Here is a 21,653-nt window from a genome sequence, read left to right as displayed (position 1 = left end):
TACTGTTACATAAATGCTAAGTCCCTTGCCAGACAGTTCTAGCTGTACTGTAATGATGTTTCACTCATTTTATGTCACTATAATTTTCAAAAATGAAGAAAGAGCCATCAAAGAATGAATATTGACAGGTAAGTTTTTATGACATGCACTTGATAAAGGGAGCAAAAACTCCAAACCAAAAGGGTAAATATTGATTTAATCATGGTTGCTCTTAGAGGATAAAAATAATCTGTTTCTTTACATTAAAAAAAAGGTAGGAAGAGTAATAGTGTCCATTTAATTGGAGAAATAATTCAGGCTTAGAATAATAGAATCCTGGAATTAAAGAAACCATGAAAGAATCCATTCAAGTTCAGAATGATGCCTGACTACATGGCTCTTAGATCTTTGCCTTTGTAATTTTCCATTGTTACTATTCAATACAACCCTTTCTATTTTGGATCATAGTGAAATTTGGTATTTTTTCTTTAGATAAATAATTATAAAAGCTAACATTTATTGACCCCTTACTGTATGCCATACACTGTTTTAAATGATTTAGCAACTAATAGCTCATTACTTCTTTATATAAAAACCAGTATAATGAACAGTCTTAACTCAGTACCAAGATGATTTAAAATGTTTCTTTTTTTCTCCAATTATTTCTCTTATCCATGCTCAGTAAAATCTCCCTCTCCTATGCCTTCAGGGTTTATTAGACAGGTACTTCAGCTCCCCAGCTGCATTTTGGCGAATCAACAGTACCATGCCAGTAATTGACTCACTTTCAAATATAAAACTCCAAGTCCAGTCTAAATCAGAGTCAATCCTACATCCATTTCAAAGTGTTTTCCACAGCTACAGGGCCAGCCTGACCGTAGGTAGCAAGATTGCGAAGGAAGAATTGTCAGATTTTTGCTTTCCTCTCTGCAAGGTCCTTAGAGAGGAGAATGTACTCCAACTGAGTTGTCCCAGCGTTCCTCGCACTTGCCGCCTGCTTCCCACCTCACAGCCTCTTATGGTACTTTACACATGTCTGCTTCACCTGCGGAAAGCACATTTTTGTTCGATGTTCTACCAATTTTCCCTCTTTTAGATACTATTGCAGGCTGCCGCAGCCAGCCTGCCTTCTTCACATTTCCCCAGATGAGAAGTCACCCTCTGGCTTTCCCAAGAAATATTTCACAGCATTCTTCTCGGATAGCAATAGTAAATTAGGCTGATGGATTCCTGCCTCTCAACAAGCATACTGCAAGGCAGTGAGTCTCCCTTTCTTTTAGTCATCTAAAATTGCTACAACTAGTTTTCTTTTGCCCTGTTCATTTGACTTAGTGAGGGATGCTGACCTATGTTTCTCTAAATTTGAGACAACATAAGTTATCTGTTGTCTTCAACTTTATTATTTTAGGGGCAGGACTATGGCCAAAGTATTGAACTCCTGTTATACACTTAACAACCTATCAGAGAGATATTATTCCTGTTTTGCAATTAATAAACTGAGCGTTGAGATTAAATGACTTTCCTAAGATCACAAAAATAATAAAAGTTATACCAGAAATTTCAACCTTGTTCTCCAAAATTTTAATACCTAACCTCCACACTGTTTCCAGTTGAATCGATGTTTACACATTCCCTTTCATGTCCAACCAGTGATCCTAGATCAGTCTTCTAATTGAATATAAAATATTCAATTCAATATATAATGATTACTATGGATTAATCTAGTCTAGACAAAGACCAGACCTATTTGCTACTTGCTGCTCTCCAGAGAACTGCCAAATGCTGACTTGAGATGTGTGGTTTGGCTTCTGACTTCTCTCAAGGCTCATTTCAATGCCATTTTTTTCCTTTAGTTTTTGTGAAAGTATTTTATTTTGTAATACCAGCAAGCCTGCTCCCTTCACTCCAGGAAAACATTTATCCCTTATTTGCCTAGTGTTAAAACTCCTTCTCACTTGTGGTATTTTGAATTCTGATTCTGTCACTCAGAATTATTAGTCTTTCCCAACTATGTGCATAATATGTGTAACATTATTATTCACATTATTGGCAACTATGCCTGATATAGCTGTATCTGTCACAAAGAAAACGATAGCTCAAAGTAGAACATAATGCTAGGTGAATGCTCATGAGTGTTCCTGCTGATCTGGACTGGGCTTGCTCATGCTGCTGGGGACTGGCTGATCTACGCTGGTAAAGCTTGGCTCTGCTCCACAAGGCCCTTAGCTTCTTTCAGAGACCAGCAGGCTAGCCTAGATATGAGCTCCTTTGCCCCATGGCTGAAGGGTGAGAATAAGCCCAGCCTGCAACATTCCATTGTCCAATCCCATCATCAGAGGATCAGTCCAGTCACACTGCTCATTGTGAATGGACGGTGTAAAATTACATGGAAAAGGACATAGAAACAAAGAGGTATGAAGGATTGGGAACAGATAGTTTTCCTGATCTCAGCCATTTGAGAGCCTTATACTTTTTCAGATAATTTTATTTCAAACTATTTAGAAAAACACAAGGAAGTGCTAATATAATATTTTTAGGACATAATAAAAATAAAAACTCATATTTTGGCATTGGCTGGGTTTTCCAAGAATCTAAATGAGGTTTACAGAAAAATATTATACAATTAAAGATCTTTCTAAAATGTCTGCCTTTAATAGAAGGTCCTATACATACTTCGCATTTTCTCAGCAAGTTTACTATCGTTAGTGGCATTTAGTTTCTAGATATGGGATTAAGTTTGATATGCCTCAATTTCTATCAAAATTTGTATCCAAGAAACACGAGAAGATCTACTGTATTTGAAAATCACTATCACTGAATACTTCTTTTGAAAAAAAGACTCTCAGAAAGCAAAAGAGTAGTATTGGTTGGCAGTTTTGAATGATGTATCCCATCATCTCTACATTCCAGATACTGTCTGCTTCTTAAAAAGGCTTTGCCACCATGAAAATGTTACATTACCAAGACATGCAGAATAATCTAAATCTCTCAGAGGAGACCTTCCACTGTATCAGGGGAACAGAGTGCTGCAGTAGGTTTCTTTTGATTTAGGTTTGCCTCTGTCATCACAGAGAAAAGCCATAACAACACATAATAAAAATAAAATAAAATGACTGAGATGATTTTTGGCAAATATCAGACCATGAACTCTGATTCGAGCTTGGGAAGCTAAGATAATATCCTGTAGTCAGTAGACGCTTCTTTATTTATAGCAAACATTTTAAATGTAACATTTTTCAGAACTTAAAATAAAAACCAAAATAAAATGATGTCATTGTACTGCATTTTTATATTTAGTGACAATGCCTTTCTCTTGTATTTATTCAGAAATGTATGAATACATAGTGTATATTAAGCACATAATTTACAAAATGTTTTAAAAACTCAAAATATTTTAAGTAATATGGTTTTAAATTTTTTTAGGCATTCAGGTTTCTAGTACCATTTCTGTTGGCCTAAATCTTACCTTTAAGGCAGCAAAAACTTTGACTCCAAAAGGATATGAACTCACTTTGTACTAGGTGTGCCTCTCTTCTTCTTAACAATTTTTTGTTTCAGTTTCTGATGGGACAGAATGATGTGTATATGTGTATATGTATATAATATTGATGGAATTGTTCATGGGAAAACAAAAAAAGAATATTTATGGTAACACACAGCATGATGTAATTAACTAAAGTATGAGGAATTTACGTTCTCATCTAGATACTGCAAATTACCAAGATTTGACAGTGAGCAAATTATTCTTTTTCTCGGTGTACTGATGTCTAAAATGATTCTACTGGACAAATGATTATTGCTCATCTAAGATAATATTGGTCTTCTAAGGATAATGCTACCCTTGGATTCAAGTAATTAGTTCAGGGACCAGTAGATAACCTCATGGAAATTCTTACCTCTTTGGAAAAAGTGAGACATAAAGAAATATCAATACTGCAGTCTAAAATTCCTATACCTTGCTATTTAAAAACAACTAAAACAAAAATCTTAAATTGAAAGAATAGAATCATCTTTGATCCTGTAACTCTCGGTCAATTTCAATGATTATAAAGGGAATGGACTTGAACAGAAGATTTCTAAGATCTCTTTAATCTCTGGAATTCTATTGAACTAAGATTGATGTACAAAAAAAATGCATACTCAATACATTTTTAATAGCTATTGGAAACAGGAAAGAAATCCTAGGGGAAAAAATGATCTATCTGGAACTATTCCTATGGCATTTGAGATAATTTCCAGGAATATATTATTAAACTCTAGTCACTTTGGGGGAGCTTCATATCTTATAGTAACTAAAGAACTCATCTACGAAATTTTGAGTAAATACCAAGCAACACAGGCTCTCACACTCTATCTAGAACCTAATTCATCAAAACACAGCTGATGCTCAAAGTTTCCCTACAAATTTCTTGCCACTCACTTATCCAGCCTACACTTTCACACCTCCTGTGATAAACAATGCACGACCTCCAAAATAGCTCATTTTAATTCTGGATATTAATTTTTTCTTATGGTGCAAGAAATCTGATTCCATGTGGGTAATATCCATACCTATCACAAATTATTTTCTTGAGAGGTAAATATTTCTCATTTCAATAGTGTGACAGCACCAGGATAGAAAGACCACATATTTGCATGCCAGAGAGACTTAAATGCGAATCTTTCCACTGCCACTGGCTACTCATGTGAACATGGGCAATAGTTAACCTTCTGGAATGTCACGTGTTTCACCTGTAAAATGTGTATAATAATTTCTATTTTGCATATGTGTGTTAAAAATGAATGTAGATAATATACAATTTGTATCTTGGTACCTATGATATCAATGATCCTGGGCTAGTTTAGATCCTCTAAGAAGCCTATGCCAAGAGGGAATTACGTACACATTAGTATTATTAAAGGGAATTGCTTGTGAGGAAAAACATGGAAGGATGAGAGGAAGCTGGGAGAAATGTCAGACTGTGATACAAATCTGACCCCAGGTAGAGTAGACATCGAAGGAAGGATGATTGGAGGCAAACATCTGAGACTGAAGTGCACTTGTGAGAGAGGTTGCCAAGGCCACCAAAGAGTCCTCAACTCAGCTTTGCCTGTCATAGATGTCTCATAGGAATGTGCCTACTTATCACTACCATATTCAGTAACTGGCTGGGAGTAACCTATGTAAAGCATGGCCTTGGTGTAAATGTGATGATGGATTTTAGAGGTTTTAGGGTTAAGGACTGTAGGTCAATTATCATCCCTGCAGGTAAAGATATGACAGACAGATTTTCAGGGTTGCTATGCTCCACTCCTTTTGAAGCACAGAGCAACTTTTCCAAACAGGTTCAGGAAGCATCTGTTCCATGGTCCTGTGGGCTTTTCTTTCTGAAGGGAAATTCAGCAGAGGCCGCTTATGGACTGAACTGTAGCCGCTGTAGCTTCAGCTGAGCTCGGGACCTCATCTTGTCCTTAGCCTCTCCCTCCTTCACTATCCATTCTGACTTCCCATTACCAACAATCTGGCAGATCATGGTGGTGGATTAACTGGTAGACTGAATCAATTCTTCATTTGTGGGGGTAAGCATTTTCTGGCCACAGTTGTTATAAAGGAGCAACGAGAGCCCCTTAAGAGTATCACCTGGATTCCACGCAAATTTCTCCCTGCCTCAACTGTATGAAAACAGCTCAGATGCCTCCTGCTATTCACTATCAATAACCTTGGCCATCATGGTGACTCCCCTTCTCTTGTGCTTGTACCTGGGCACAAGCAGTGCAAAGTGTCTGGTGACAGCTATAACTGTTTGTCACCTGGCAAGAGTTACTGGGAATGAAGCACAATATAGAAGTTTCTGATTTAATACATAAATTGCACCCTGAATAATGACACTTACTCCTATCAAAGTGTTGCCTCCAAATTGGTGCTTCAGCTGTGCCTTTAAGAGGCATTCCAGCATTATGTGAGGCTAGTTGCTTCTGGATGATGAACTATGTATAGTGGTTGCTGGAACCAGCACATACCAGCTGGTAAATTTTCAGAACATTTCTACCTGAATGAGATTATGTTGGTGGCTTCCAGCTGATGTGGAGCAAGTGTTTATATCAGATAAGTGAGAAAATGTTATAAATCTGTTTTCCCCACAAGAAGAACCAGTCGTTAAATATTTATGAGCACATAACTAAGAATGTGATAAGCTCACGCATCCTTCACTATGAAGTGGATATTCTAGTTAGGTGATATGCTGGGTGGGCGTCCATGTTTGTGAATCAAGCATTGCAGTCTTAACAATGCTAGCTGGGGCTCTGTGGGTAAAAGCAAACCAGAATGGGTATGTGTATCTGAAAGATGAACCCACTGATCCTTGCATAATGGAAAGGGCCCAATAGAGTCACCACCAAGCAAATAGTGCCTTATTAGGTGCTCGGTGTTGGGTTTGATATAGTGGAAGGAGAGGCAGCATTCTTTAAATTGTGTTCAGACTGTTGATTTACATGTCAATGCCAAGAAAATGCATAGCTTATGATAATACTTCAGATATAGAAATCTGAAATGGTGCCAGATTTTCTGTAAAAATTCCGGTTGTCTTTTTATTTTTCTCTTTTCTTTCATTCATCTCAACCACCTAGATTAACAAATGTAATCATAATAACAAAGTCAATTGAGATTATGATTCATTGGCCATACATTATAAATTATATGGTAAAATGAACAGCCTAAATTACACTTTGGTAGATTTTCAGCATCTCACAAACCACCAAAGTACTAACGCCATTCATTTCTCCACCAAGCCATGAAAGGAACAATAGATAAAAATGAAACAAAAAAATCACTTCAAAATTTCCAAATGTGAAATCTAAAGTTATAGCTCTAAATCTATTTTAAATATAAATTCTAAAGATGAATTTAGAATTAAATTCAATGACCTAATTACTGGGCCAAGTTCTGAGTTAACTTAGAGACAGAGTATTATATTTATATATAAAAATTTAGCTGAAAATAAAGTTAAGTAATATTCTGGAAATAATTTCTCAGATCAAATATCTTGTTGATTCCTTTAAAACTAAGGAATTGGTTTAATTATTCATTTCATAATCACATACAAGACTAGCTGCTCAGTGAGGGAAAGACAATATTTTTAAAAAATAGGTGCTAAAGAAAAAAAAATAGACATAATTGGTATCAGCTTTTGGGAAAAGCACATTATAAAATATGTCAAGTTTTAAGTAAATAAGAATGACTGTTTTCACTGCATAGTAAAATATTTCATGATATAAACTATATTAAGACATTTAATTTTGGTACATATATGTTATTAAAGGAAATAACCATTGTCCTTATCAACAATGGGGAGTCTTATAACAAGAAAATTAATAAATAAATGAACTTCCATTAATATATGAGTGCAAATGGTATTTTTAATTTTTACTATTCATTTATTTGATTTCTAGTGATACTTTCTCAAAATTGATTTAGCATTTTTTTCTTTTGTAAATTTTTGATTAGTACCTATTTCTTATTTATTTATTGTTTTATTATTTTATTTCTCAGTATGCATGAGATTTTAATACAGTAGTTATGTTAACCATATGTTATAGTTTTTATAATATTTTCTACTATTGTTTGCCTTTTAACTTTTTGTGTTGTTTTTGAGTTAACTAAAGCGGTAGATGACTCTCAGATATTTTGCTCATAGTTATTCAGTTATTTATCTGACCATTTATTTTTAGAGTCCTTGAATATTTTTTTATTTCTCTGCCCGAACTTAACTATTGGTGCTTCTCAGGAACCTTTATTTTGTGCCCTTTCCAGAGAGATATAAACTACACCCGACTTCAAGCTGTGACCAAGTGTTGATGACCCTCACATTTATCAGCCCAAATATCTCCTGTACTCTAGCCAGATTCCTGCAAATTGCCATCTGCAGTTCCCTCCTCACCTCAAATAAAACAAGCCCCAGATTATACCTGTCAATATTTCCCACCCCAATAAATGTGCTAAAAATAACAGTATCAACCATCCAATGTGAAAGGCTTGAACTTGCTTTCGCTCAAATACTTTCTCTACTCTCCCCTCTACCCGTATGTTATAAATGTCTCTGAAGTCTCTCCGTCTGCCACTGCTTTTGTTCAGATGACATTTCCTTTATCATTGAGAGACTGGTTTCTCTCCAATATTTCAAAATTGTCTTTGAAAAATTTCTATTTTAATCATCATATTTTTTTCCATTTGTCAGATCGAAGCTAAAGTGTTTGTTGAAAAATATAATTAAGTTTAATCATTAAGAAATTATTCAAATAGGATTTTGAGAAATATGCTTATTATTATTGGTTTTTGGTATCATTTAAATATTAGAATTTTAATAATTGAATAAAACTTGTATTATTATGCTCAGTAGCATAAACAAATCTCTTCTGGAGTTAAGACATTTTGATAGCAGCAGCAACATTAAGAATGTTTTTGATAAAACAGTCTCACAATTAGACTGATACTCATATGTGTGGTTGCATTTAAAATCAGTGATGTTTTTAATGCCTGCACTACTAAACAGTCATTCAAATACCTGACAGAAATCAGTAGATGGTAATAAACAGCAAGACCCTGACATTACTAAATGATGCATGAGACATTTATGCTAATTAGGCTTTGACTTATCCATCATTTGCCATCCAAAATTCTCTTTAGAAGTAAAATTGCAGCTCTGTTACTTTAAAAAATGTGGTTCTACACATAATTTTTCATTAGACATTAAGTTTTCAGACAAATCACTAGAAAAGTTAATCTCTATTTGATTCCAGAATGCGAGGATAAATAAAACATGAACTCTTTATTTTTATGTCAATTAATTTTACAAATCACCCTTCATCAAGATTTTAGGTAAAGATGATTGCCACTTATTTTCTTTATCGTATGTGAGGAAAGCTTATCTTCTTCATATTGTGTGATAGCATATTATTTCTTTACGTTGTTGCATTTTGCAGCAAATGGAATAATCAAGGATGTTAGAGACAGTGATGCTGGTTGTAATTGCAAGAGTAAGAGTAAGAAAGGATACAAGCTGAACAGTGGAAAATTTCTCAAGCTGTTCTGTACTAAATTTGTGGTATTGGGGGACCGGTTCTCTTTCACTTTACACAGGTGATTAAAGCCGTAGAGGAAGGCTACCGTCTGCCAAGCCCCATGGACTGTCCTGCTGCTCTCTACCAATTAATGCTGGATTGCTGGCAGAAAGACCGGAATAGCAGGCCCAAGTTTGATGAAATCGTCAATATGTTGGACAAGCTGATCCGTAACCCGAGTAGCTTGAAGACGCTGGTTAATGCATCGAGCAGGTACAAGGCCAGACCGGAGAGGTTTTTCTGAATATTGCTAATTCAGATTGATGCCACAGATATCAAGTTAATGAAATTATTTGTGTACCCATGCTAGCCTATGAACCTATATTATACTAATTTATTTGAATATGGTCTTTGCATAATGTTATTCTTTTACAGTGAATGAAATATAAATGATTAAATTATACTTAAACACTCCTATACCTAATCTAATAGTGTAATCTACCAGCTGCAGATAAATGTTAACTATAGCCAGATTCAGGTAGCATTTTTTAAAAATCTCCAAATGTGTGTACTTTCAGGTGCTTTGGACCCCACATAGGCTTGCATGGGGGGAAATAAAATTATAAGATCATGGGAAAGAGCCAATTAAGCACTGATATAATTTTAAACCAGAGATATATAACAATTACTCTTTGATTTCTTTAGAATAGATTTCACCACCTTTCATATTTTATGAACATTGACAACTCCTTTAGGGACCCTTTTCTTTTATCCAGTTGAGTATAGATATTTGGATAATCATTTACTGTGTAGTATGAACAGGACTTAAAACTAATAAATGAATAATCTTGTGGAAAAAAATGTTTCTGAGCAAATGAGCATTTTTTAAACTTTTATGAATGCGTGTGAATGCATTTAAATTATATTACAGTATATAAAACATTCTTACTTCTTTTACCTGAAAAATTACAAAATTATCCTCTCAAGAAATAAATCAGTTTGATTCTGTCCTAGAAAATTTATCAGAGTGTTATTTTCACTATATTTAAGGCAGTTGTCTATCTTTACAAGAAAAGGTATCCTGCTGGTAACTGAATTGGATGCCCATAGTATGAACTAAATGAGAAACAATTTGTTGATAAAGTTACACAAGTTCTATGTTGCTGGTATAACATTTGTTTACTAGGCAAAAAGTCATTTTTAAATACAAATGAGGAATGAAGCTTCAAACTCTGTTCAGGCATCATTAACTTCCTGTGGTAGCAACTGGAGAATGCATTTTAGAGATCATTCCTTATGTTGTTCCCAAAATAACTGCTTTTAAATTTGTTTATTGTCATCTGAAATATTGTGTTTCTGTCATCTACTTGTTTGAATTATGTTACGTTGTCACAAATGGACATAAGGAAAGAAAATCATAAAAAGATATTTTTATGTTCTAAATTGTATTAATTTATATCAGCATCATCATTATAGCTTGAGAGCAGTTTAAAAATATCCAAAGAATTTTCATATTTCCTTGTATGCATTTTGTAGAATTCAGCTTGCTAGGTTTCATTTAAACTAATTAAGCTTAAGACAGTACAGTTGGTCCTCTGTATGTGTGGATGCAGGGAGCCGACTGCACTACACCATTTTATATAAGGGACTTGAGCGTCCATGGATTTTGGGTATCCATGGGGTGGAGAGCAGGGTCCTGGAACTAATCCCCGTAGATACTTGGGGAGGACTGTATCCTCACTACCCTATCTTTATTCAGTCATCTACAATTCCTGGTTCTAGAAGGTGTTAGTTCCTGATTCACTGTCTCTTTCTCTTTATCCCTACTCATGTCACAAAACTAGGTGATTCAAGTAACCATGTAGCTGATATTTAGCTATCTCTCAATACCTTGAAATTTTCTCTTCAATGATTTTGGTCTCTAGCCCACTTTGGACTCTTTTTTTATAGTCATATTCTAGACTTTGCAATTACCAAAAATTGCAACTCTTCTATAATCCCAACTTCAAGATTCTATTCTCCATTCTATCTTCAACAAATCGTTGACTTTACTGTTTAATGTCTATGTATTACTACAAAATATCTACTTATTCATCCAATAAATATCCATGTGTCTACTCTGTGTCATGCTGTGGGCTAGGTGCTGAATATACAACACTGAGCAACACATTATTGGGGGAGAGAGAGAGATGAAACAAAATAAAAACACTGAAAAAGAAAACTTTAGTTTTGGTGTGTGAGAGTAGAATTTAGCAGAGTAACTATGAGCTAGAGTGCTTGTGCGGGTAAGACATGATGATGTCTTGAATTAAGGTGTGAGGGAGCTGAAAACAAGGAAGGAGCTGACCTGTATCACAGAGTATAAAGAAGAGCACTTCAGGAAGAATTAGATGTGGAGAAGATGAGTACTGTGGCTTTGGACATGTTGGGATGAGAATCCCATGAACTATGGAGGCATGAAGTAAGCATATGAAAATATGAGAGACTTAGCCAGGAGATGAACACTGGAGAAAAATAGATACTATCTGAAGCATGAAAGTGGGTAAAACTGCCTAAAGTAATAGCCTGAGTAGACAAGATATAGAGACATGTCCTGGCTACTTCCAAATTTTAGTCAGACAAAGAAGCAAGCAAAGGAGAGATTGAAGAAAAGCATACAATGTTATGGTAGCCACAAAAGAGAGAATAGTGATTCAGAAAAGGTTGAGATAAGGTAAGATTTCAAGAGGCAGGTGGTAGTGGTGATTGTTGAATGTTTCTGAAAGGTCAGTCATCTTACATATTGGAAAATCTTCACAGATTTTGACAAAATCAAGGTCATTGCTCACCTTAACCAGAGCAATTTTTATAAAATTGGTTTGGAAGAAACTACACTAAAGTAGGTTGAAGTGTAAATGGGATGTGAGAAAGTACAGAGAACATGAGTAGAAAGAAAGGCATTTGTCTTACATCTTACGGTTGAAATGCGCTTAAGTAAACGCTCACTGATGGACTTTTAAATTGCTTTTGATGTTTACTTTCAGTAGTGGAAAAGTGCACATGTACTTTTTGCCTTTTTGCTGATTATTTCCTTAGGATACATTTCCAGAAATCATTATCCTCCTCCTCCTCCTTATCATCATCATCTCATATATTATTGGCCAAAGTGTATAAATTTAGTATAGTTAAAAGCATCACATGGTTTGATTAATTCTATTCAATTTTCATATGTATTGGGGGATACATTTTGCTTTCCAGTTCCACTATTCCTAGGTGAATTAACAAGCACCCCTGTATATGTAAAAGCATAAGATAAAGGATAACTAACTTCTGGTCTCCTGGGAAATTAGTTTAAGTAAGCATGAGTTTCTCTAGCAAAGTCTGGAAGCAATTGATTTTACACAAATTATCCTGCGTATCTCTATTTGGTAGCATTTTCTATATTATTTTAACAAACAAAACCTCAGTAGGAAGTAAATACATCTAAATTACTACATGGAATTTTTATCTAATGTTTTGTATTAGAGAAAATTTACTTATGGAGCCAATATAAGTCATCATTAACAGTGGATGGAAAAAATCTGAATAGACTGATTTTGTGTTCTGTATTTTGAATTCTTCCTTGTTAGGATTTGTATATTTTTCACTTGTAAATATACTTAGAGACTCAAAGATCCATTGATCTAATATTACAATACAGTTTGTTACAAAAGAATTAAAATGTTATTTTTAATATTTGTTTTTCATGTGTTTTAGAGTATCTACCTTATTGGCAGAACATGGCTCACTGGGATCTGGGGCCTACAGATCAGTAGGTGAATGGCTAGAAGCAATCAAAATGGGCCGATATACAGAGATTTTCATGGAAAATGGATACAGTTCAATGGACGCTGTGGCTCAGGTGACCTTGGAGTGAGTAATTTTTCTGATAATTTTTACATAATTGCTGGGGTGAGAAAAATTTTTCAGAAACCAATCTGGATGGGGTCAAGGGAAATCAGTTAACCTTTGTCCATGTGTGGCAGCTTTAAAAGAAGCCTCTTCATTTTTAGCCTGTATTGTTAACAACTGCATGGTTAATGCTACTTGTGGCCAGTATCTTTCCTTCTTTACTTCAAACAAATAGCACTTGCGTATTTGAATAATTGGAATAACATCTCCTTGACAAAATACTGGTACTTTGTGTTGTGGAAAAGATGTTTTCTTGGCAAAGTTTTTATATTGATACCTATGTTATATGAATGTAAATACAAAACAAAACAAACTGTAAGCACAATTGGTGTGGCTAGCCCTAACATAACAATAAAACATACTCAAATTTTGGCTCTGATGAATACCCAGGTAACAACAGCTTAAACAAAGTGTCCTAGGCAGGAAACTCATCTACTCTCCAAGCGGTGCATCTTATATTCTTGCAATCCAAGGATATATTAGATCCTGCCTCTGATTTGTTATTTGGTACAATCTCAGTGGAACCAATTGTGCCCTTTTCTGTTTGCACGTTTAAGATAAAATTTATCAAATCTTATTAAACAAAAATCACTAGAGTTAAATATTGAATTCTTTAAGGCTGTAAGTTGTTTGTATTTTATTATATACTCTGTATGTGTAATTATTTTAGCCTAATATTTGTTATTTGTGAAAATTAACTGTTGTTATGGTGGTTACATCTAGATTACATTAACATGAATGATGTTTTAACCTGTGAATATAATGATAACTTAGTTCAAATTACCTACAAATTCAAAGGTTAAAATATTGTTGTAAGGTTTGAAACATGATAGAACCTTCTAAAGCACTAAACCACAGACATTCTTCCATTACTTTACATAATATGAACACTGAGCGCTTGGTTCTCACCATTTCTATTCTGGCATTCTCTGGTTCATTGAATTCACTGCCCATCCACAAAAAAGGTAACAGGGTACCATCATTTATCACCAATTAATGTCACATTCTCAGCATTTCTCTTCTCTATAACTATAACTGAAAGAACCTAAAATCACCACTCAGCTGGCTATCTTAATTTATTGGATATCATTCTCACCATCACCACTAATTCCCATCTACTTGATGACATATATACTTTGCCCATTATTTCTTTGGACACTCAAAAAACTCATCTGTGCTATACTTAAAATAGTAAACAGAAAATTTTACTGATAATTTAAAATTATTTTTACATGATTGCTATTTAATTTTTCAGTAAAAATGGTCATTTTAATTTATTAAAGTCATTTGTCATTTTATATTAAAATGATACTGTAGGTATTTCTTCTACCCAATGTCAGATTACTTGTAAATATATAATAAAATCATTTGCATTAAATGATGTCTCTTTTTTTATTAAAATAGCACATATATGTGTATATATTTATATCCACTACTTTTTTTCCTTCTCCCTTCACAAAATAGTTATAATCACCAATAATGGCTTTTGCATTAACTACCTCTGTTTTACTTTCTTTGGGGCCCCCAAATACTATAAATATGTTGAATGTTTTAGAATTGTGGGTTTCACTTTTTCTTATGTCTTTTAATTACTTTCTCTATACTTTCTTATTTTCCCTTCTATCTCCAAATTCTCTCATTTCATATGTTTTCTTTCAAGCCCAAATAGCTTCTTCTATCATTTTATGATGGTCTGCAACTCATTCTATTTTCCAATATTTTTGTCTGGTCAATTCTTCTCTACCTGGCTCAATTTCTTCTCTCTCTCTTACTTTGATAGCTTGTTGCCTATTGCCTCCTTTCAGATATTTTATGTTTGAATTTTTTTACTCTGACCACAAGAGTAAGGTGAAATTAAGAGACTTACCAACATGTTCCTGTTCAGGGAATGTTGGTTTCCATGTGTCAATTGCTTCAGTTTCCTGGGAACACAATAATACATTCCTTACTAGGAGCTGAGCCAGCCAAGCTTAACTTCAGTAAAGCTGATTTACTGGAGAATCCAACACCTTTTAAATACATCCTCTTGTTTATTGTGTTTTTGACCATATTTTTTTTCCTATTGGTAAGAACATATATATCAAAATATTACGTTAAATTACTCACAAAAGAGTGGGTAATCAGTTACTTGTTTGGTCAGGAATATAAGAAAATAAGTATCTGTGCATTTTGCTTGCCCTTCACCAGAAAAAGTCAGTCATTACTAAGGACTATGCCAAAGGAACTGGGATATCAGTAAAGACAAAGACAAACTCTTAAATACTTAGATGATGATTTACTTATACATGGTTTTTGCCCATATCTAAATAGTAATTTCACATAGCTTGTATAATACTATAATAAAATAAAATATTAGTGCCAGTATTATTGCCAGAGTATAATAGAAACTGACAACTGGAAGAAATATTCATACCTGTAATAAATGCTTAGAAGCAAACCCTAAAATTAATTAATATAAACCAAAAGATCAAACTGCCATATACTTACATAAGAAAAATATGTTATAATTTTGCCATCAAATTTGTTCTCACAGTGGGTTTAGAATAAGGAAAAGTAAAAAAATTACAGTTTCTCAGAACCACATACTTTGGTGAAAATTTCCTTCATAAGGGTTTAATTTTTTTTTATAGGTTTTGTTTTGGGGTTTTTTTGTTGTTGTTGTTGTTGTTTTTGCCAGCATATACATGCATGGCTTGATGTGGAATAGAAATGAAATATTTCAAAATTTTAGAGTTAAAATATGTTCAACGAAAGTGGCTTTCAACCTTAGATGTTTCTATCTGCTGTTCTCTGTGCCTAGACTTTGCTGTTCTGTGTATAGTACTCGTGTTAGAACAATTGTTGTAGCAGTAATGACCTAATCTGTACTATGGTGTTTAAGTGCAGTGAGTTATGGTCAACAGGGGGAATTGTGAGCTTGAGGTGAGTTGCAAATTGAATCCAAAGATTTGAATTAAGGACAGTATTACAGCTGTTTTCTAAACTTCTTGTCAGACCAGTACTGTCAACTTTTGATTATTCAGAAAATGAGCAAAGTCCAATGAACTTAAATATTATATCAATGGTGTGTAAGCTGAAGAGATTCCTATTAGTATCACTTATTAAAATGAGGTCTTAAAATATTAAAATGAAAGTGTCACAAATCTAGAGCCAAGATTTGTGCACACTAATTCAAATAAACAACTTATCAATAAAGTCATTATGCATAATTTATTATACACCTAAAATACACATAGGAGTACTTACTGTCCTCTGTGTTCTACATAAGTAAGCTAAAATGTCTAGTGTAACTCTCACAAGGTCTCATCCGTTAAAAAAAAATCATTACCCGGTCATGATTAAGTTCTCTCTTGCCAAATATATATATACTTATCTTGTACAGGGTGTATATAATGATTATTAGGATTCTTCTAAGTGAACTAAAAAAGTCCAAACATACAGCTGCATTATAAAACTATGACAGAAAGAATAAACACTGAAATTTAGTGAGTATTCATTAACCTCTCTTCTCCCTTCTCCTATCCAGCCAGTGTTGGTGGGGCTAAGTAACAACGATATGGCTAAAAGGTGTGTAAAGCAGAAGGGAGAAGAATGTAAGGGAATGTTTCCTCCACAAGTGGATGAACTACATCCTAAATAATCAAGAGTTGGCTCCAACATCAACTAAACACCTCTTGTTATTCTCTACTTTTCATTCTGCCATTTTAGCACCATAATATCAGTTTTCCATTATTTAATATTATGGAATAACATTTGAAAAAAAGATTGGAATGTCATCACAACAATGGCAATTGATTATATTTGCAGCTTTTCTGAAACAAATCATGCTTTGTTGACAAAATCCAGACCATTTTTTCTGTAACAATACTATTCTCATCATGTTTAGATTCATAAGCCTATGCTGAAATATAGTTTATCATCATTAGAATTGGCTTGGGGTATTACTTAAGATTACACGTGGTCATGATAAAATTAGTGTAATATTTGTAAAGGGGAGACAATTTTTTTGCCTTGCTACAAAAATTCCTATATAGAAAAATGAAATGAGTAAAATAACACATCTTAAACCATTTTCAAGTTTTTTTCCCAAAATCATTGTAAATAGAGCAGCACCTTCATCATGAACTGTAAAATACTTCAATTTTTATCAGATTTCTCTCACATTATTATTGTTAAATTGACCATCTAATATGTACTTTAAGGAGTAACATGGAAATGTTGGAAATCACAAAAGTGTGAGAAAAAAATTCATGAAAGAAAATATTGTACTTACCAATATTGGAATAAAGTTATTTAACCTTTATTAGAAACATTTTTCTAATTCCTTTTTAATTCTCATTTGTAGTTTTATTAGAAAAATATTAAATGGAATTTTTAAAGAAACTACTTTGCTGATGAGAACAAGTTTAATTGCATAAATAATCTCCTTTCTCCCCACCTTTTCACTGAAAATCACATTGTATAAAGGTAAATGTGTATTGCATGCATTATAATCATGCTTCTTTCTAAATCTCTGCATATTAATTGGACAGCTTTTGAAATGACAGGTCAGATTTTAAAAACAACAGCATTCCATTAAAGACACACAATCTATGGTAGTACGTAAAAAATGCTATGTTTTCATAATTCCACTTATCCCATGGAAAGAGGGGTAGAGGTGGGAGGTAAGATGGAGGAAGAGAGAGGGAGACGGAGAGAGAGAATTTCATTGGTCTGACCCTCCATATGAATCTTAAGGGATAATCAGACCATTAGATGACCCTAAATAAAATTTTATGCTTGGGAAAATTTAAACAGATTTAATTTAAAATCTAGATATATGAAATGTTAGGACAGTTTTTGTTTGCCTATAAACACAAACTCTATAACCGTTTTAATCAAATACAATTCCTTAAAACATTCATTCTTTAGCACGATATACATCTCACAAAAAATTTAAATTCCCAAAGCACTGAACCAGAGTCTTTCTTGTGGTTATTTGCAGAGAATGAAATTATATCTACATATCATATAATAACAGGTTAAACAGTGGAAACAAAAATAAGTCAAACTAGTGATTTAATAAAAGTTAGACAAAACAACCAAGAGTTGGCATATGGAATACATACACACACACACCCATGCACTGCCCCCCACCCCCCAATACACACACACTTCAGGTTAAGGTTTTGGTATTGTATATGCAAAGTCCATCCTGTGTGAGCAGAAAAACTTGTAAAATTTTTTCAGGTCTTTCAGAATAAACAATAATAGCTATTTTCAAAAACTCATTCCTAATAATTGGGTTGGCCATATGAATATTGCAGTTTAAATATGTATATATTAAATCAGTACTTTCAAATCTCAATTTGTCAGAATCACCAGTATGTCTATAAAGCAGATAATAAAACATATGTTTTAAACTTTATTTCAAGTACTAATTATTTACATTCTCTAGTGGAGATGGGTTGCTTTCAGGTTAAGGAATTTTATTTCTCCCGACTTACGTCCAAAGTTTGGTAGTGAGCACCCATGAATTCTCCTGTCTTCGCAATTCATGATGCATAAGTTACACATGGAATCATGAGAGTATTAGTTAGCCCATAACTGTAGTTGCCATGAAGTATGGATTGTATTACCATGGCTTCTGTCAAAGAAGTATGTGTCTGGTTTCTTTCATTAGATATCATCTTTCTTTTAGAATTTTGGTATTTGATATCATATACACAGAATTCTCATTTTAGAGATGAATAAATAATTGCATGTAATTTAAAGTTCTTTGCTCAAAATTATATCTCAGAGAAATGAGAAATTAAGAGTATAGACTTTGGTGTTAGATTCCTGGTTTTAGTCCCGGCTGTGCTAGAACTGGCTGTGTTATCTAGCCAAGCAATTTAAATTCCCTAAGACCTTGTTTCCTCATCCATAAAAGGACATTAACAAAAATCTATATCATTTTGCTTATATATTTTCCTAGCAGATAGGAAGAAGACATCTTAAATGTCACTTTTTTTTTTTTTAATTGCCATGGTTCTTAACCAGGGGAGATTTTTCCACTCAGGAGACATTTTGCAATGTCTGGAGGAATTTTTCCTTGTCATAATAAAGAGCCAGTGGCTATTCAGCGCTTCTGGTATTTAGTGGGAAGAGGTCAGGGATGCTACTACAAGTCCTACAAAGTACAGGTAGCCCCTACAATGAAGAATTATCTAGCCTGTAATGTTAACAGGAACAAGGCTCAGAAACTCTGATTTAGTTGAGAAAGAGACAAGATTAAACCTGTCTCTTTTATTCCTGTGTTAGTCTGTAATTAGCTATTTTATAGGCTATTCATAACCAACAATAGTGATTTTATTTCAACCTGAAATTTTACTGGTTTTTAAGTTTTGTTGATGATTGTCTTCTGTACCTCATTATTATTATTTTTATTTTGTACTGTTGTGTCCCATAGCTATAGTAATTTCTAAATTTAATGTTTAATATTTACATTCTAGGAAATATGTTTCCACCATAAGTATCATTGCTTTTTTTTTTAGCTATTTGCAATTTGCTAAAACTCTCATAAGTAATCAAGAAAACATAAACAGAAAAAGACACAAGATATTATTATTAATTATTTCCAGTACTAATACACATGGAGCTTAAGTACCCATTTATTCAATTTCTATCCTCTAATAATTGAGATTTCTTTGAGCTTCCAAAATTATCCAGTTTTACATATAATAATTCTAGTGTCATTGTATCTAATTCTAAAGAATTCTAAGACAATCCAAAATTAGATACACTTACTGAATGCAAAAATATTCTACTTTTAGCACAATGTGTTAGAATAATTAAATCTAACATAGCAAGCATCCCTTGTCATTTAAAAATCTTGAACCGTTAATGCTCATTTTTTATAATTAATGTTATTATTTGCCAAACATACCTGAATTATTATATTTGCCAGATGCATATTTTGTGAAAATAGAATTCCTGAATATCCTATGAATTCACATTTAAAAACCATGAGGACTGGTCTTGAGCTCTGTAATATGCTAGTAGTTCAGGAATCTAAACATTTGTAATTTCCCTTTGAATAATACGCTTGTTTAAAAGAAACAATATGAAAGCATCTTGGTTGAAAACACCTCTTGATAGCGTGTAATCTTCAGAATGCTCTAAATGCCAATAGAACATAGATGTATTTGATAAAGGAAGAAAGCTCTGCTACTCTGGGTTCCAAGTGAAAAATAAAATATTTGTAAGTGTTATAAGAGCAATGTAGTGATGATTATCCCATAAAGATATCCATTATATAAAATAATTGTGCTGAGTCATTTGAAAAGTTTGGTCTTCAACTGCTTAGCTATGATATTTTTTAAAGTATATTTTATGCGTACTTCTTTTAGCAAAAAAAAAAAGTGCTTGTTCATATTGTAGGTCCACATTTTCAAAACCATTCAATGAAATTGTACCCTTTAATTTAAATATTTATTGGTAAGCATGTACAAATAGGTTTTATCATTGCTCTGTGCCACCAAAATAATCATGTCCAAAAAGGGGGGCAAATATATAGCACTCCTTGTTTTAAATGTTTCTTTGACTGCAAACAGATTTTCGGGTACAATTTTAGAGCCTCCTTTTGAAAATTGGACCCTGTATGTCTAAATTGGGACTGTAATCTAATTAGTTTCTGCAAAACATTTGCCTCTTTGCCAGCGTGAAATATTGAGGTGTGCTACAAATTGAATCAATACATACATCCAATGTGTGCTTTCTTCATGCAGGGATTTGCGACGGCTTGGAGTGACTCTTGTTGGTCACCAGAAGAAGATTATGAACAGCCTTCAAGAAATGAAGGTGCAGCTGGTCAACGGGATGGTGCCATTGTAACTTCAGTTTATTGTCACTTCATCAAGGGAATGATTCTGCACTTTGTAAACAAGCCCTGAGATTTATTTTAACAAAAAAGGGGGAAAAGGGAAAACTCAGTGATTTCTAAACCTTAAGAGAGCATTTGTTTCAGCCACAGAATTTGTGATCAGTGTTTTACTAAAATCTCTTTATCTTCCTCTCAATATCTCCAAGCAAATAAAACCTGCATGGAATAAGAACATGAGGTTAACGTTCTCTTATATTACAACAACAAAATTCTTCTCACTACTTCTACAAAATTTTATACATGAAATATATAACTATATATAGCACCTTTATAGACTGAATGAAGGCAGCCCCTTTCAAAACTTCCACGACTCTACTTGAAAGGAAAAGTTTTATAGCCGTTTGGGGGCTAACAAAAGCTGCAATTTATTGAAGTTTACTTCAAGTCTTAATTGTCTACATAAGTGTATTGAAGAGCAATATGGTTAGATAATTTCTAAATAGATATCTTCTTTTGTAATTTTAAATGCTGTTACACAGCGTTAAGTTATAGAAACTAGTGTATAAACATGTTGCTTGATCAAGGACAAGTACAATACAGGGTGTATATTTATTTTTCTGTGTTATAAAATTTACTTTTAGTTGCTCTTCTAGAAATTACTAGGTAATAAATGTGTATATACTGTATAATTTGCTATATACCCAGGAATCAATTTAAGTTGGAGCTTTCTGTGTGTGGCTTGCACATGTGTATATTACCATTCTGCTTGCATTGTTAATAGTGTTTTAATTTTAGCAACATTCAGGAACAAGTGTTCCAGAGTGTGACAGGAATAGGAGAAATACAGAAGCAGTAAAACAAAATT

At 33.5% G+C, this 21,653-nt stretch overlaps 1 protein-coding gene across 5 annotated transcripts in view; it reads left to right on the top strand.

The window, feature by feature from the left end:
• Positions 1 to 20,799, top strand: part of EPHA5 (EPH receptor A5) — a 320,729-nt gene extending 299,930 nt beyond the window's left edge. For all 5 annotated transcript variants that reach the window (XM_057728863.1, XM_057728861.1, XM_057728862.1 and 2 more), the window contains 3 exons: positions 9,095 to 9,288; positions 12,751 to 12,906; positions 20,694 to 20,799. In XM_057728863.1, the coding sequence (XP_057584846.1) occupies positions 9,095 to 9,288; positions 12,751 to 12,906; positions 20,694 to 20,799 (456 nt within the window). The remainder of the gene's footprint in view (positions 1 to 9,094; positions 9,289 to 12,750; positions 12,907 to 20,693) is intronic.
• Positions 20,800 to 21,653: the final 854 nt, after the last annotated feature.

This window comes from Hippopotamus amphibius, chromosome 3, assembly GCF_030028045.1.
Source record: "Hippopotamus amphibius kiboko isolate mHipAmp2 chromosome 3, mHipAmp2.hap2, whole genome shotgun sequence".
NCBI lineage: Eukaryota > Metazoa > Chordata > Mammalia > Artiodactyla > Hippopotamidae > Hippopotamus > Hippopotamus amphibius.
Note: the sequence above shows the minus strand (reverse complement) of the source record. Positions and strands in the feature narration are given on the sequence as shown.